This window comes from Eucyclogobius newberryi, unplaced genomic scaffold (assembly GCF_026437365.1).
Source record: "Eucyclogobius newberryi isolate DKJ021-1_F unplaced genomic scaffold, fEucNew1.0.hap1 SCAF_11, whole genome shotgun sequence".
Lineage (NCBI taxonomy): Eukaryota > Metazoa > Chordata > Actinopteri > Gobiiformes > Gobiidae > Eucyclogobius > Eucyclogobius newberryi.
Window position 1 is genome coordinate 31,565,818 of NW_027315735.1, and position 16,630 is coordinate 31,582,447.

The following is a 16,630-nucleotide window of genomic DNA, read 5'->3' on the forward strand; positions in this document are numbered from 1 at the left end:
TTGCTCCTTCCTCACTCCTGCTGATATCTGATTGTACAAAAGTGGGAAAATAATCGATCTCGTCCCTTTTTTAAAGTGGCGCGCGTCCCGAGGCCCGTGCTGCAATGGCCCCGCGCGGCAAAGAGCGGCTGCGGGGCGGCGGGAGGTGAACATGAGGACTGGGGCCATCTCCAGCTACACTCGCCATGTTTAGGAGCCCATTGAGAGAATTTCGCAGCGTTAGTCATCGCAACAGCTCTGTGTGAACAGTGTGTGTGTGCGTGAGTGCGTGAGTGCGTGCGTGCGTGCGTGAGTGCGTGCGTGCGTGCGTGAGTGCGTGCGTGCGTGAGTGCGTGCGTGCGGCGCCCATTGCCCGTGAGCCTCGTGCCGTCTCTCGGTCCTGACTGGGCTTGGCTTCTTTTTTTTTTTCAGTGTACAGTCCGCCGCGTATCGGTGCAGTGCGGCCGCGGATTTGGGCTTTGGCGCGCGCACACGAGCCGGTGGCGTTGTCAGGTGCCCGTGCCGCCACCTCTGCCGCGCGTGTGCCGCCCCGTGCGCCGCCTGTGCCTGGGTCATTGGCGCAGGAGCTGAGGACTGACCGGGCCGCCGATGTTTGCGCACGTAAGCCCTCGCTCGGCGGGATGAGGGGCGCGGGGGACGCGGGGATACTGTTGCATCGCCTCACACCGGATACTGCTCCCTCTGATGCTGCTGCTGCTACCGCTGTATCCTCCCCTCAGCATCCTCAGCATCCTCAGCATCCTCAGCATCCTCAGCCTCCTCCACCGTCACCGCCGCTTCTCCCGCGCTCGGGCTTCACAGGGCAGCGCTCCGACATCGACATAAGTGGATAAACGAGCCGACCTTGCGTTTTTGCCTTTTTCCTTTTTTTTTTCTCCCACTTGTGCCGCTTTTGATTCCCCCCTTTTTTCCCTTTTCCACGGAGCGCCCACCCATGCGATGTTAGCAGCCTATTAGCTCAGAGGAAAGAGAGAGAGCCTCGCGCCGTGGATATAGACGAGGCTAATTTACGAGTTGGGGGGAAAAGGGGAGAGACCAAACGGCCGGGACATAGCTACGCGGAGAATGCAGCGTTTTTGAGCACGCGGGCTGTCGGCGGTGCATAGAGGCGTGCGTGCGGTGCGTGTCCCCCAGCGGAGGCCGGTCGCCGCTCGTTCACGGGGATGGCATGGACACTGTCGCTCGGTCTGCATCTCCGTCCCGACTCCAGCCCCGCAGCAGCAGCAGCACCGCCACCGCAGCAGCGCAGCACCGGCTAACGGCATGAGGCTCGACCCGGTGCACTTCTCCATGCTGGTCATCGGGGTCTCGTTCGCCTGCTACGCCCCGAGCCTCAACTCGCTCCAGGACCAGGCGTACCGCGCGGCCGTGGTGATCGAGGGCGAGGTGAGCTCCTTCTTCTTCCCCGACAAGAACGCCTCGTCCCGGGAGCCCTACAGCGTGAATGTCAGAGTGCTGGACGTGTGGCCCGTCAACAGCGGCGGCCTAGAGCGGGAGCAGCTCGTCACCGTGGGGGACTTCGGCTCCGAGGCCCCGTGCACCCCCGTGGAGAAGGACCACCGCTACATCTTTTTCATGGACCCCACTGGCGAGCCGCTGGTCTTCAAGGCTTCGTACGCGCCCGTGGACGCCAGCGAGCCCGAGCTGAAGAAGGACGTGGAGCGGGTTCTGTGCGAGGACTGCGGTAAGTTTCCACACACACGCGCGCGCGGGGGGGACAGGACACGAGCCCGCGAGCGTCTTTGGCCCGGGCTGTGGGGGGTGTTTTTCCCACTGTGTGTGTGGGACCGTGCGGCGTGCCGTTTACGCACAGATGACTCCGATGCAAGTGTCCCGCGCGTGTCCCGTGTGCAGTGCAGACTCTGTGGGAGATGCCGTGTGTGGCTTTGGTGGCACCAGACACCAGACTGTGCCGCTCACTGTCACCGGAGCGTCCCGAGTCGCGCGCGGGTCCAGAGCAGCCATTGCCCAACGTTTTACGCACTGATTGTTTTGACAGCATTGATTCTGTTGCGCTTTCCTTTCAGCACTAACGGTGTTTTCACGCGATGGAGCCGAAGTGTGGTCCTCATGGCAACCTCTTCCATCCCACTGCCTCTGAGCCTGTAAAAGTGTGAGCTGTGTGTTAGGACGCGTTAGAATGTGAATCGTTTTAAGCACGAATGGCGGTTGTATGTGTGTGTGTGCTGGGCTTTTGTGAAACATGACAACGAGCCCAGTATCCACCTACTATAATGTCTTCTGAGGAGTTGAGCTGTTGTAGCGTGACACTCGACGCGTCCACCTACGGTTTTACGCACAGTTACGCACAGCCGCAAATCCGAACGCGACGTCGGTTTTTGTGTGTGTGTGATTTCTTATTGAAATACCATTGATAGAAACCTGTCGCAATCTGTTGGCCGTGTTCATTTGTGTGGATATAACAGGGAGATAATTATAACGTGGAACTAACGCTGGGACGTAGAAGTGTAACGTGAGGAAAATGTCGGGTTTTACGCGCAATTACGCACCAGCGCAACACCAACAATGTCGCGTGATTTTACCTTTTCAATCTTGAGTCTGCGCTTCTGACTTACTGATTGTGTTTAATTCCCCCAGTATAGATCCTTTTTTCACACTTGGTTACAGGGAACTCTCTGTAGTTACAACGGAAACCAAATTGTCCTAAAAAACCTCTGACGACCGAGGATGGAACTGAGATTTATATCTTAGTTTGAGAAGAATATGGTTTATGTTTTAGTAGAAGTGTGTACATCAAATATTTTTAGGCACCAACAGAGACTAGCAAGTGATTTCTACTATTACCACTAATATATAACTATCTACTATTACTACTACAACTACTACTATTGTGACTGTTATCAGACATACACCATATTCTACCACTGTTATGACTGATATTTAGTGCTGGGGACAATACTTAAAACATTTATTTACTTACAGAATAATGAATACCTGCATTCAACTCTATTGTGTAACATATTCTGGTACTTGGTCCAATCAGAGTACTGTACACTGAATACTTTGAATACTTTCAGTCGCGTTATATTACTTGTACAAATACAACGTGGTGTTAAAACGGTTCTTTGTGTTTCATTGTTTGTTAGAAATGTATTTATTACTAGTTAGAGGAGGAAAACTCGCACATGCACTCAAAAGAGCAACGTTTTCCATTGTTTGAAGTTTTTATTACATGAGGAATTATTTCCATTTATGATTCAGATTTTAACTGTGTTCTCAATGAAATAGCTGTACCAGAATACAGTTACACAACATTATATTCTGATTTCAGTACATCCCAACACTGCTCATATATTACTACTGCTCCTCTTGCCATGTGTATCATGACTACTACTACTACTACTACTACTACTACTACTATTACCATTTCTACTGCTACCATTACTAGGACTACCACCTTTGTACATGTTCTTGTTTGTTTTCTCTGCTCTAGTGTAAATACTGTATTTCTCATTGTGAACTCAGGAAGATTTATTGCAGTTTCAGTCTGAACTAAATATAAGAATAGATCAGAATACTAGCAGCTCGCACCAGCTTTATTACAGGCCATGTTTGCATATGGGCCGGAATATTGCTCCTTTATTGAATTTGTTGGATTTGATTTCTCTCTATTGTTATTTTGAGCAACAAGGAAATCGCTATAGGAGCCGAAACACGAGGAATGAATTGTAAACGTTGTTCATGTGAGAAAACACATGGAATCAGGTCGAAACTAGGGATAAACCCTCTAAACTCAAAATAAACATGGTAAAATCACTGCTAAATCAGGGCTGAACCAGGACTAAACCAGGACTAAACCAGTGCTAAACCAGGACTAAACCAGTGCTGAACCAGGACTAAACCAGGACTAAACCAGTGCTGAACCAGGACTAAACCAGGACTAAACCAGGACTAAACCAGTGCTAAACCAGGACTAAACCAGTGCTGAACCAGGACTAAACCAGGACTAAACCAGTGCTGAACCAGGACTAAACCAGTACTAAACCAGTGCTGAACCAGGACTAAACCAGTGCTGAACCAGGACTAAACCAGGACTAAACCAGTGCTGAACCAGGACTAAACCAGGACTAAACCAGTTCTGAACCAGGACTAAACCAGTGCTGAACCAGGACTAAACCAGGACTAAACCAGTGCTGAACCAGGACTAAACCAGTGCTGAACCAGGACTAAACCAGGACTAAACCAGGACTAAACCAGTGCTGAACCAGTGCTGAACCAGGACTAAACCAGGACTAAACCAGGACTAAACCAGGACTAAACCAGGACTAAACCAGGACTAAACCAGGGCTGAACCAGGACTAAACCAGGACTAAACCAGTGCTGAACCAGGACTAAACCAGGACTAAACCAGTGCTAAACCAGGACTAAACCAGGACTAAACCAGGACTAAACCAGTGCTGAACCAGGACTAAACCAGGGCTGAACCAGTTCTGAACCAGGACTAAACCAGGACTAAACCAAGTCTAAAGCAGGACTAACTCATCAAAAGGAAATCCAGACCTGGACTTTCCTGGGACTAAACCAGCACTAAGCCCTGACTTTATCAGGACTGAATTAGTGTAAACATGCATAATGCATTTACTTCTACTTAAAGTGCATGTTCATGATTATATTTAGTGCCTTTTTGCCAGTTTGACAGTTTTGGTGACGTTTATAACTACTGCACTTCCTGGTTAGACATGGGATCCTGAAATGAGAAGTGGAAGTGATGAGTTGTTTGCTTTGTTTGTTTTTATCTCGGAAAGTCGTGATTTTCATGTGACCAGTAATAAATTCACAGAGTCCGCTCTTTAACAGCGTTTAATAAAGATAACCAGTAAGTTTACTTGTCGTTAGCTGTTTCCAAAGCTAAACGTTAGCTAGTCATTTGTTTTGGAAACATCCTACTATTTTTACTTTAGCCAGTTAACATTACATCTTAATTAAATAGTATAATGTCGGGTCTTTTTGCACAAATATGTTGCTTTTATTTATGGACGACTGACAGTAAATCCCTAAATGTTGTAAAGTTTAGCCAAAGAGCGCAGATGTTTTTCCTGTCTTTTCCTTGTGAGAGCGTTCATGTGAAACTGGGAAAAACATTTTTGCAAATTCCCGAGGACCACATGAGCTGCAGGTTCAGAGTTCAAGAGATTTGACAGAACGTTTAATCTTATTTCAAGTGAATTATATTTATGGTGGAAAATACAATTTAGACCACAACTCAATGTTAGAACTGTGTATTTGGGCCTCAAAACTCCTGCCATGGACACAATAAACAAATACCTTTGGAATGTAGGACCATAGGACACAAACCTCACCAACGCCCAAGGACTGGACACAACAGACGTCAGACACATGGGAAAAGTCACATTCAGACTTTGTTTTGAAATGGACAAATTTGACAGACTTTGGGCCAAATGGGACTTTTGTGTTTGGCTGATGTCTGATTGTGTCTTTTTATCAGATTTTCGCTCTCTGGCCGTGTTGCGTTCTGTGTTTTATGTTTGTCCTTTTTAAAAATGAAAGAAAAAGGACAAACAAATGAGGTCAAATAGGCCATTTCCTTTATAAAATAAAGAGAGAACTTATTTGAATGTTTTAACCTTTTTTCTGGAGACGGGGTTGAACAAGGACTGAAACCAGGACTAAACTCTTCACCAAAAACATAAAATAACATACACATGTCTAACAATGACAAAAAACGCTGTATGTTACTATTCAGAAATACTCACAATACCTCATGTTTATACTACGGTTTGCTTTAGTTTCTGTTCATTCGTGAATCCGTTTCGAGCACTACTCGAGCGATTTATTTTTTCTTTATTTAACATGTGCTGGTGGTTCCACGTCAAGAGTAAGACGTGCTAAACCAGCTCAGTGCCTTTTCAGCAGGCGGTGGTAATTATAGTGTGGCGCCCACCAGGAAGACCCCCGCCACGCCGCCATGAAGACCCCCGCCACGCCACCATGAAGACCCCCGCCACGCCACCATGAAGACCCCCGCCACGCCGCCGTGAAGACCACCGCCACGCCACCATGAAGACCACCGCCACGCCACCATGAAGACCACCGCCACGCCACCATGAAGACCCCCGCCACGCCGCCATGAAGACCACCGCCACGCCACCAGGAAGACCACCGCCACGCCACCATGAAGACCCCCGCCACGCCGCCATGAAGACCCCCGCCACGCCGCCATGAAGACCCCCGCCACGCCGCCATGAAGACCCCCGCCACGCCACCATGAAGACCCCCGCCACGCCACCATGAAGACCACCGCCACGCCGCCATGAAGACCCCCGCCACGCCACCATGAAGACCACCGCCACGCCGCCAGGAAGACCCCCGCCACGCCGCCATGAAGACCCCCGCCACGCCGCCATGAAGACCCCCGCCACGCCACCATGAAGACCCCCGCCACGCCGCCATGAAGACCACCGCCACGCCGCCATGAAGACCACCGCCACGCCGCCATGAAGACCACCGCCATGCCACCATGAAGACCACCGCCACGTCACCATGAAGACCACCGCCACGCCGCCATGAAGACCACCGCCACGCCGCCATGAAGACCACCGCCACGCCGCCATGAAGACCACCGCCACGCCACCATGAAGACCACCGCCACGTCACCATGAAGACCACCGCCACGCCACCATGAAGACCCCCGCCACGCCACCATGAAGACCCCCGCCACGCCACCAGGAAGACCCCCGCCACGCCGCCATGAAGACCCCCGCCACGCCGCCATGAAGACCCCCGCCACGCCGCCATGAAGACCCCCGCCACGCCGCCATGAAGACCCCCGCCACGCCGCCATGAAGACCACCGCCACGCCGCCATGAAGACCACCGCCACGCCGCCATGAAGACCACCGCCACGCTGCCATGAAGACCACCGCCACGTCACCATGAAGACCACCGCCACGCCACCATGAAGACCCCCGCCACGCCGCCATGAAGACCACCGCCACGCCACCAGGAAGACCACCGCCACGCCGCCATGAAGACCCCCGCCACGCCGCCATGATGACCCCCGCCACGCCGCCATGAAGACCACCGCCACACCACCATGAAGACCCCCGCCACGCCGCCATGAAGACCACCGCCACGCCACCAGGAAGACCACCGCCACGCCGCCATGAAGACCCCCGCCACGCCGCCATGATGACCCCCGCCACGCCGCCATGAAGACCACCGCCACGCCACCATGAAGACCCCCGCCACGCCGCCGTGAAGACCACCGCCACGCCACCATGAAGACCACCGCCACGCCACCATGAAGACCACCGCCACGCCACCATGAAGACCCCCGCCACGCCGCCATGAAGACCACCGCCACGCCACCAGGAAGACCACCGCCACGCCACCATGAAGACCACCGCCACGCCACCATGAAGACCACCGCCACGCCACCATGAAGACCCCCGCCACGCCGCCATGAAGACCCCCGCCACGCCGCCATGAAGACCCCCGCCACGCCGCCATGAAGACCCCCGCCACGCCGCCATGAAGACCACCGCCACGCCACCATAAAGACCCCCGCCACGCCGCCATGAAGACCACCGCCACGCCGCCAGGAAGACCCCCGCCACGCCACCATGAAGACCACCGCCACGCCGCCATGAAGACCACCGCCACGCCGCCATGAAGACCCCCGCCACGCCGCCATGAAGACCACCGCCACGCCACCATGAAGACCCCCGCCACGCCACCATGAAGACCCCCGCCACGCCGCCATGAAGACCCCCGCCACGCCGCCATGAAGACCACCGCCACGCCACCATAAAGACCCCCGCCACGCCGCCATGAAGACCCCCGCCACGCCGCCATGAAGACCACCGCCACGCCACCATAAAGACCCCCGCCACGCCGTCATGAAGACCACCGCCACGCCACCATGAAGACCCCCGCCACGCCACCATGAAGACCACCGCCACGCCGCCATGAAGACCCCCGCCACGCCGCCATGAAGACCCCCGCCACGCCGCCATGAAGACCCCCGCCACGCCGCCATGAAGACCCCCGCCACGCCACCATGAAGACCCCCACCACGCCACCAGGAAGACCCCCGCCACGCCGCCATGAAGACCCCCGCCACGCCGCCATGAAGACCCCCGCCACCATGAAGACCCCCGCCGCCATGAAGACCCCCGCCACGCCACCATGAAGACCCCCGCCACGCCGCCATGAAGACCCCCGCCACGCCGCCATGAAGACCCCCGCCACGCCACCATGAAGACCCACGCCGCCAGGAAGACCCCCGCCGCCATGAAGACCCCCGCCACGCCACCATGAAGACCCACGCCACCATGAAGACCCACGCCGCCATGAAGACCCCCGCCACCATGAAGACCCCCGCCATGCCACCATGAAGACCCCCGCCACGCCGCCAGGAAGACAGGACCCAACGTCAGCGGCGCCTTTGTCACTATTTATTAACACGTTTACCGACATTTACGGAACTGTGTGGACGCAAAAGCAGGAGACGGCGTTTCCTATACATGCAGCGGTAGTAGAACTTTGTTTGGTTGAAAAAACTGGGACTAAACCAGGACTAAACCAGGACTAAACCAGGACTAAACCAGGACTAGACTAGAACTAGACCAGGACTAAACCAGAACTAAACTAGGACTAAACCAGGACTAGACTAGGACTAAACCAGGACAAGACAGGTATTCAGTAATTGCAATTCCTCTGATAGTTTTTGCAATTACGATGCAGCAGGATGATGAGGATTACGATGATTCGCCATTTATATTTAGTTTTGATGGTAGAATTCTGTGAAAAGTGCACATTTTAAACCCGTCCAAGAGCATTTCAGAGGCTTAACTCGTGTTTTCAGGTTTTACATAAAGAAACAGCAAGAAACTAAACCCAACACTGACAGTCCACTCGCTTTTGGGAGTTGAACCCGGGAACTACGGCTGTAGTTTGAGTTTAAGCTGTTGTTGTTCTATTGTGTTTTTGGCAATACATTCTTGTATTAATGAGCAATCAATGAGTAATCAATGAGTATAATGGAGAGGCACAACATGGTATCTATGGCTACGGTCACTTTTCAATGATCATTAGAGGCGCTGTACCTGATTATTTCGCTTTGTTTTGGGTCTGAAAACGTGAAAAACAGAACGTTAAACTCTTTACAGCTCCACACTTATCGCTCACTCACCTAATTCCCTCTGATCATCCTAAATATTCAAGAATATAAGCGTTTTTCACAACTCTCGCCTTGTTTTGCCTCAACTGCAAAGCTAACAAACATTAGCATGCTAACGGGGCACTTCCTGCTTCTCTGAGAATAAAACGCTCTAGAATCACGTGCAGCGAATACGCCGTTGTCTCATTTTCACCTGAACAGATGCTTTTATAATATATCTGAACTGGGGCGAAACCTATTTTACTTCATCACATGCAGTATTGGGTACAGGCCCTTTAATCTGAACCCTTTTATTACTGTAAGAATCGTTTTTTGGATTGTCAACTTTCTTATTTGTGTGAGTAATTGAACAAAGGCAATAAAACAGTGCTTTTAGTGGCATCTTTTCACTTTCTCGCATCATGTTTCTCAGACGTCACAGAAAAAGGCTGTTTGGTCTTAAGTAAACTTGTTTCACTATCATTCCAAGTCTGCGCTTTGGTGCTTTGTAAATGAACCAAACTCAACACGGCCTCTCGGTGGAGACAAACCCGCGTGGACCACATCTGAGGGTTTTTATGATGTAAAAATCATGAATGGAGCGAAAAGCCAGAAATATTGCTGCGTTATTCATTTGTGTTTGATTCTGGAATGGGAAGGGAAAGTGGTTTACGCCGCGTTCGCACTCGCACATCCACCACGATAACTTTGAAGCTAAACTTGTAATTAAACCCGGACTAGAGCAGACTTTAATCAGGACTAGAAAACAACTAAAACAATTCTAAATCAGGACTAAACTTGGCTCGAACCAGAACTACGGTGAAAGAGGTGTGAACGCTAATCCAAAACTAGGCTCCGGGACTAAACCAAGAGTAGACAAAAACTTCCGTCCTGGTTTATTTCTTGTTGAAGTTTTGGTTTACACTGATCCTTAAACTAGATCTAAACCACAGCTTTTTAAAATCTATCCTCTGCACAGGTTTGTTAGGTGTGTATCAGGTCCAAACCAAGTCTAAACATGAACTAAACATTGAGATTTATGCCAAGTGTAATCAAGTTCAAACTCATGTCTAAACCAGGTCTAAAACCAGATTGAACCAGGAAGATCTAAGGCAACATCTGTCAAAATCTGTTTTAAAATGTCAAAACCTGAAGAAAAAACAGAGCTAAGCAAGGACTAACCCAGGTCTAAACTAGGTCTTAATCAGGTCTAAACTAGGTCTTAACCAGGTCTAAACTAGGTCTTAACCAGGTCTAAACTAGGTCTTAATCAGGTCTAAACTAGGTCTTAACCAGGTCTAAACTAGGTCTTAATCAGGTCTAAACTAGGTCTTAACCAGGTCTAAACTAGGTCTTAACCAGGTCTAAACTAGGTCTTAACCAGGTCTAAACCAGAACTAAACCATCTAAATCTGTCTGAACCAAACTAGAGAGGATTTATGGGGCCAAAGCAAGTTTAACCAAGATCAGAATCAAAACTAGAAGTCTGAACCAGAATTATACAAGGTCCAAACAGTTCTAAACCAGGACTAAATAAGGTTAAACCAGATCTAAACCAGATTTATATTTACCTGGCATATTTGTCTCTAACATGAACGGACCTCGCGTTTCTCTGATTGGTTAATCCGCTTGTCAATCGTCAGAAATCGTCCGAAACCCGCGGCGACAGGCTGCGGTTCCCTACGTCTTTTAAAGTGTCGTAAAAGCGTGAAGTCTTGGGCTTAAAGAACGAGTGAAGAACTAGATCTAAACCAGAACTAAACCAGATCTAAAGCAGGACCAAACCTAAAAGTGTCCTGACTCGTTTGCTCACGTTTCCATCGCCGTCGTCTTCTCCTCTTTAACTCTGATCTTTGGAAACACATTGACAGTTTGCTCAGAAAATAACTTGAACATCTGAAGGCCAAAGGCTCCGGTGGCTAATGCCGGCGACTTATTTTTAGTTTAGATTCATATTTTCCGTTGCATCTTTTCAGTTCAGTCCTGTCACTCGTGCACAAAGAGAGCGACGAAGAGGAAGAGATGAACTGTCATCCGGCTTTAGTTTCCAGGGAATCATCCGGAGGCAGTTACAGCTGTTTATCCATCCGATATGTTAAAAAGCCGGACGCTCCTGGTTTACACTCGTCTGAATCAGGGTCAAACCAAGACTAAACCAGAACCAAACCAGGGCTATTAAAACTACCACTTGTTTCTGGATTTAGTGACGTCTTTTTATAAACTGTGTTCAGAAGATAATCCTAAACTTCATCTAAAATGCGTATTCTTCAAGCACTTTGTTTATTTTTTACATTCTGAAGCCACATTTCTTCCTGTGATGTTTATGTACAGTTTAACCTCTCCACAGCTCGATCAATTTGTGATGAAAATGTGAAATAGTGGGACGAGAATTGTTACTAATCGATTAAGTAAATTAATTTAAGTTTAAAGCACAAGAGGCTTTATCAGCACAGAAGAAATACAAGTTCAGGACCACAGAGCGCCGTGCATCTCCATCTTGAAGCCTCTAATCACTCGTTTGAAGACGGTGAGGTGAAGGTTTTAAGCAGAGAGAAAAGATGGTTTGAAAGAGGAGTCAAGGAAGCTATTTTTGTTAAAAAAGAAAGACCTTCTTTAAACAGAAATGGAGGGCTCAGATTCAATCTTCCTGGTATCTATAATGGAATACTGAACCCCTGGAAAGGTAGAGGACCAGGACCAGGACATTTTAGATGCTAATCAGGTACTCAGGGTGGTTGAGCCAGGGTCTCACAAAGACAAAGAGGATTCTAATAGGCCATTAAAATTCTGAATAGGCTAGCTCGGTAGATACAAGGGGGGAGTTTCTGTTGAAACAAACAACTCTTTCTACTTCAGGAAGGCTCCGCCCAATGGGCGGGTCTTACCACAGAACAGTATTAATATCGGAGTTCTCGATCTAAATTCTTTTATTGACAATGACTCTTGGATGAGAGTAGAAACGTCTATTTTTTCAAACTGAGTCCAGATTACTACAACTGAAGCTTTTTCTACTTAAGTTTAAAGCGTTTCTTGTAAATGAGTACATTTTCTTTTGTTTTTTGTTTTTTGTATTATTGATCGCAAACTCGCAAAAAAAGAGTTTAAAATTTCGTGTCCGAAAAAGTGTGTGTAAAGTCGTGAAAGTGAATGCACGGCAGCTCGGATTGAGTTGGACGGATACACTTTTCAAAATCAGTTTAGCTTTAATTTTGAAGTTGTAAATGAGGAGTTTGAACTCTTGTAGAATATCCTTTTTGGCCGTGTGTCATTGAGAAGAGAGGAAAAACAGGTTATTTGCATCTGGGTTTAGTGAGTTCCGCTTTGAGAAACTAAATGAACAAAAAAATCTTGAGCGTTTGTGTCACTTGTGTCAGAGGAGCGGTTCACACATGGATCTAAATAAAGAGCTGAGTGTTAGGATGAAGTGTGAGTGTGAACATCAGCGCTAATGCTATGACTAATCTGCCAAAATGCCGGTGAACCGACTTGTTTATATTCATGTCTCATTTATATTTATTTTAAACGAGCCGTCACGTGGAACATCGGTGGTAGTTTGAATATATCGTACGTTGACACATAATATGCAAACAAAAAAATAACATTGTTCGCTCATTAAAAACATACCTGGAGTGACGTTCTGCTTATTTATAGCTTGTGTCATGACTCCTGTTTGCGAGGTCAAATAAAGTTCATAAATCATCGCCAGTAGAGGGAGTGTCAACACCAGATCCGGATGAGGTGCTCCTAACTTATGGAAATACAAACATTACAAAACATTACAAACCTTTAGTCCTTGTTTTCTCCCTGGATAAGTCTTGCTTTAGTCCTGGTTTTCTCCCTGGTTTAGTCCTGCTTTAGTCATGGTTTTCTCCCTGGTTTAGTCCTGGTTTTCTCCCTGGTTTAGTCTTGCTTTAGTCCTGGTTTTCTCCCTGGTTTAGTCCTGCTTTAGTCCTGGTTTTCTCCCTGGTTTAGTCTTACTTTTGTCCTGGTTTTCTCCCTGGTTTAGTCTTGCTTTAGTCCTCGTTTTCTCCCTGGTTTAGTCCTGCTTAGTCTTGGTTAAGTCTCGCTTGTCAATTCAAATACTCTTAAATGTTTTTTCTCTAAACCACTTGCACGTTACTCAAACTATGCATATTTTCAAAACAACCGGAACAATATAATGCACTTTTGGACACGTTTCCTGCCCCTAGAGGACATTGTGCTGCACTTAAAGAACTGCAGCGTCTGTGATGTGCCTCTTCCAGCCCGGTGCAGGTGGTGTCGGTGCATGTGGTGTCGGTGCATGTGGTATTGGTGCATGTGGTGTTGGTGCATGTGGTGTTGGTGCATGTGGTGTTGGTGCATGTGGTGTTGGTGCATGTGGTGTTGGCGCATGTGGTGTTGGTGCATGTGGTGTTGGTGCATGTGGTATTGGTGCATGTGGTGTTGGTGCATGTGGTGTCGGTGCAGGTGGTGTCGGTGCATGTGGCGTCAGAGCATGTGGCGTCGGTGCATGTGGCGTCGGTGCATGTGGTGTCGGTGCACATGGCGTCAGAGCATGTGGCGTCGGTGCACGTGGCGTCGGTGCACGTGGCGTCGGTGTACGTTGCGTCGGTGCACGTGGTGCTGGTGCATGTGGTGTCGGTGCACATGGCGTCAGAGCATGTGGCGTTGGTGCACGTGGCGTCGGTGCACGTGGTGCTGGTGCATGTGGTGTCGGTGCACATGGCGTCAGAGCATGTGGCGTCGGTGCACGTGGCGTCGGTGCACGTGGTGCTGGTGCATGTGGTGCACGCAGCGTCGGTGCACGCAGCGTCGGTGCACGCGGCGTCCATGCACGCGATGCATGCGGCGTCGGTGCATGTGGTGTCGGTGCACACGGTGTCAGAGCACGCAGCGTCTGTGCACGCGGTGCATGTGGCGTCGGTGCATGTGGTGCATCTGGTGTTGGTGCATGTGGTGCATGTGGTGCATGTGGCGTCGGTGCACGTGGCGTCGGTGCACGTGGCGTCGGTGCACGTGGTGCATGTGGTGTTGGTGCAGGTGGTGGTGGTGCATGTGGCGTCGGTGCATGTGGTGCAGGTGGTGTTGGTGCAGGTGGTGGTGGTGCATGTGGCGTCGGTGCATGTGGTGCAGGTGGTGTTGGTGCATGTGGTGGTGGTGCACGTGGTGCATGTGGTGTTGGTGCACGTGGCGTCGGTGCACGTGGCGTCGGTGCACGTGGTGCATGTGGTGTTGGTGCAGGTGGTGGTGGTGCATGTGGCGTCGGTGCATGTGGTGCAGGTGGTGTCGGTGCATGTGGTGCAGGTGGTGTCGGTGCATGTGGTGCATGTGGTGATGGTGCATGTGGTGGTGTTGGCCACGTGGCTGCGGTGCAGCTGAGGCCATCGTCCCCGGCTCTCACGCTCGTGTTCAGGAGATACATCAGTGCCTCTCTCCTCTTTTGTTGCTGCGTTATCAGAGTCTATTCCTGTCGCCTGCCCTGCTCCTGCTGTCTCCCTGCGCGTTACACCACCACGGCGGCTAGCTTATGTAGCGTTAGCCCGCGCTGCTCGCTGCAGATGCTACCGTGTTGTGCGTCGTCGTTAGCTTCAGCAGAGATGGGACTGTTATAATCCTCTGCTGCTGTTTGCGTGGACTTTAAACGACATGACAGGACAAAAAGTGCAGTTACTATTAAAATATGAGAGATATTGTTTAAATGTTACACGTTAAACATTTGTATACACACAAGTTTTCTACTGAAAAATAGTTCCAAAAGGAGCGGGAGAAGTGCAGCCTTGGGTAGACCCATCTCCTTTAAATACCGTGTTTATGATGTTTACAACATGATCACGTTTGTCCATCACAACATTTAAGGAATGGCAAAATCATTTCAAATCTCTGACGACTTTCACTGCTGCTACAACACAATTTCCTGACGCTATTAAACGCCCTGCAACCTGTAAAGGCAGTATTTTATAAGTAGTTTAAGTTGAAGTAGAATGTTTAAGGCACAATCTCTGAGCAGACTGACAGAACCTTCTTCTGATCGTGTTTGGTTTTGGCCCAGAGTTTAAAGTCCTCGTGCTGCTGATAAAGAAACCTTCAGACACAGTCAAAGATTATTTTTGTTCTTTAGAAAATGAGGTTTAAACTTTTAGATCGCCATGGAGACAAGCAATTATTGAATGAATGCAAGTATGTACAATTAATTCCATGTTATGGAACGTTCCAGGCAAAGCATAACATCTCCATGGAGACGATTCAAACAATGTCACGGATCCTCCACTAGAAAAATGACTCGAAATCATGACAAAACCAGGACAAAAATCAATCTTAACCATGTTTAAGTTCATTTGGACTAAATCATCATCATCATCATCATCATCATCATCATCATCATCATCAATACATCCATCCATCCATTTAACAAAAGCACCTAACAGTCTCCAGCCATTGTTGTTTTGGTATTATGATTTATATTTTTGGCTTTTCATGATTTATATTTTTGGCTTTTTATGATTTATATTTTTGGCTTTTCATGATTTATATTTTTGGCTTTTTATGATTTATATTTTTGGCTTTTCATGATTTATATTTTTGGCTTTTTATGATTTTTATTTTTGGCTTTTCATGATTTATATTTTTGGCTTTTACATACTTCAAGTTGTTCATTCGGTCCAATTATTTGTGTGGAAATGTCTCCTCTTTTACAGGTGTTATAAAACCCTATGTTTAACTATAATAACTACTATTATTTTTGCCTCCTCTTTACACTTCTGTCTAATATCGCTGATTTTCTTCATCTAAAATCTGGCGGGATAAAACAGGATAAAACAGGATAAAACGCTGTACTCCGAACGCGATGCAATTATCTCCGGGCTCCTGTTTTCGCTCTTGGTTGAAACATCCCTTTAGATCTAATTATATGTTTCTATTATTACAGTCAGCGGTTCAGAGGCGCTCTATCTTTAACTCGCTTTGTGTTTGCCTTTTTGATCGTGACAAGTGTAGGATTTCTGTCAAACTGAACACAACTTTATTCAAAAAGCCTTTTATTGTTTTGATTGCGCGGCTATTTAAAGGTGCACAACGTAACTTATGATGTATTATTTTAAGTATCTTTATCCGTGTTGGCGCAGTCTACATATTATACGATATTTTGTTGTCTGAAGAATGTACGTAAAGTTTTATTTGTACGCTTTACCACGTGACCACACTGCCTTCGTATCCAGTTTGAAGTAGAACATGTCTGTGGATGAGTTTGTACTTTTATACTTACTTATAAATAAGTAAAATCTACCCTAAATATCAGCCTGAAAATATCGACAGAGCTTTTCAGCCACTGGTTTTATTTGGATTCAGAACGATCGGCCGTGACCTTGAATGACAGTAAAATTGTGAATGTCGTTTTGAAAGATTTAAATATTGTGTTTATTGTTTAGAATTTTAAAATAGCTGCAAATTAAACCGTAGTAATATTCATGCATGTTTGAGGGTAATTTTATATATAGAGAGAAGTTTTATT

At 48.3% G+C, this 16,630-nt stretch overlaps 1 protein-coding gene across 2 annotated transcripts in view; it reads left to right on the forward strand.

The window, feature by feature from the left end:
* The first annotated feature begins 1,008 nt into the window (after nucleotides 1-1,008).
* LOC140354717 (pro-neuregulin-2, membrane-bound isoform-like) overlaps nucleotides 1,009-16,630 on the forward strand; it is a 69,974-nt gene continuing 54,352 nt past the window's right edge. Inside the window, exon 1 of one of the 2 annotated variants that reach the window (XM_072439909.1) lies at nucleotides 1,009-1,684. In XM_072439909.1, the coding sequence (XP_072296010.1) occupies nucleotides 1,264-1,684 (421 nt within the window). In that variant the 5' untranslated portion in view covers nucleotides 1,009-1,263. The remainder of the gene's footprint in view (nucleotides 1,685-16,630) is intronic. The other variant, XM_072439910.1, reaches the window with a different exon arrangement.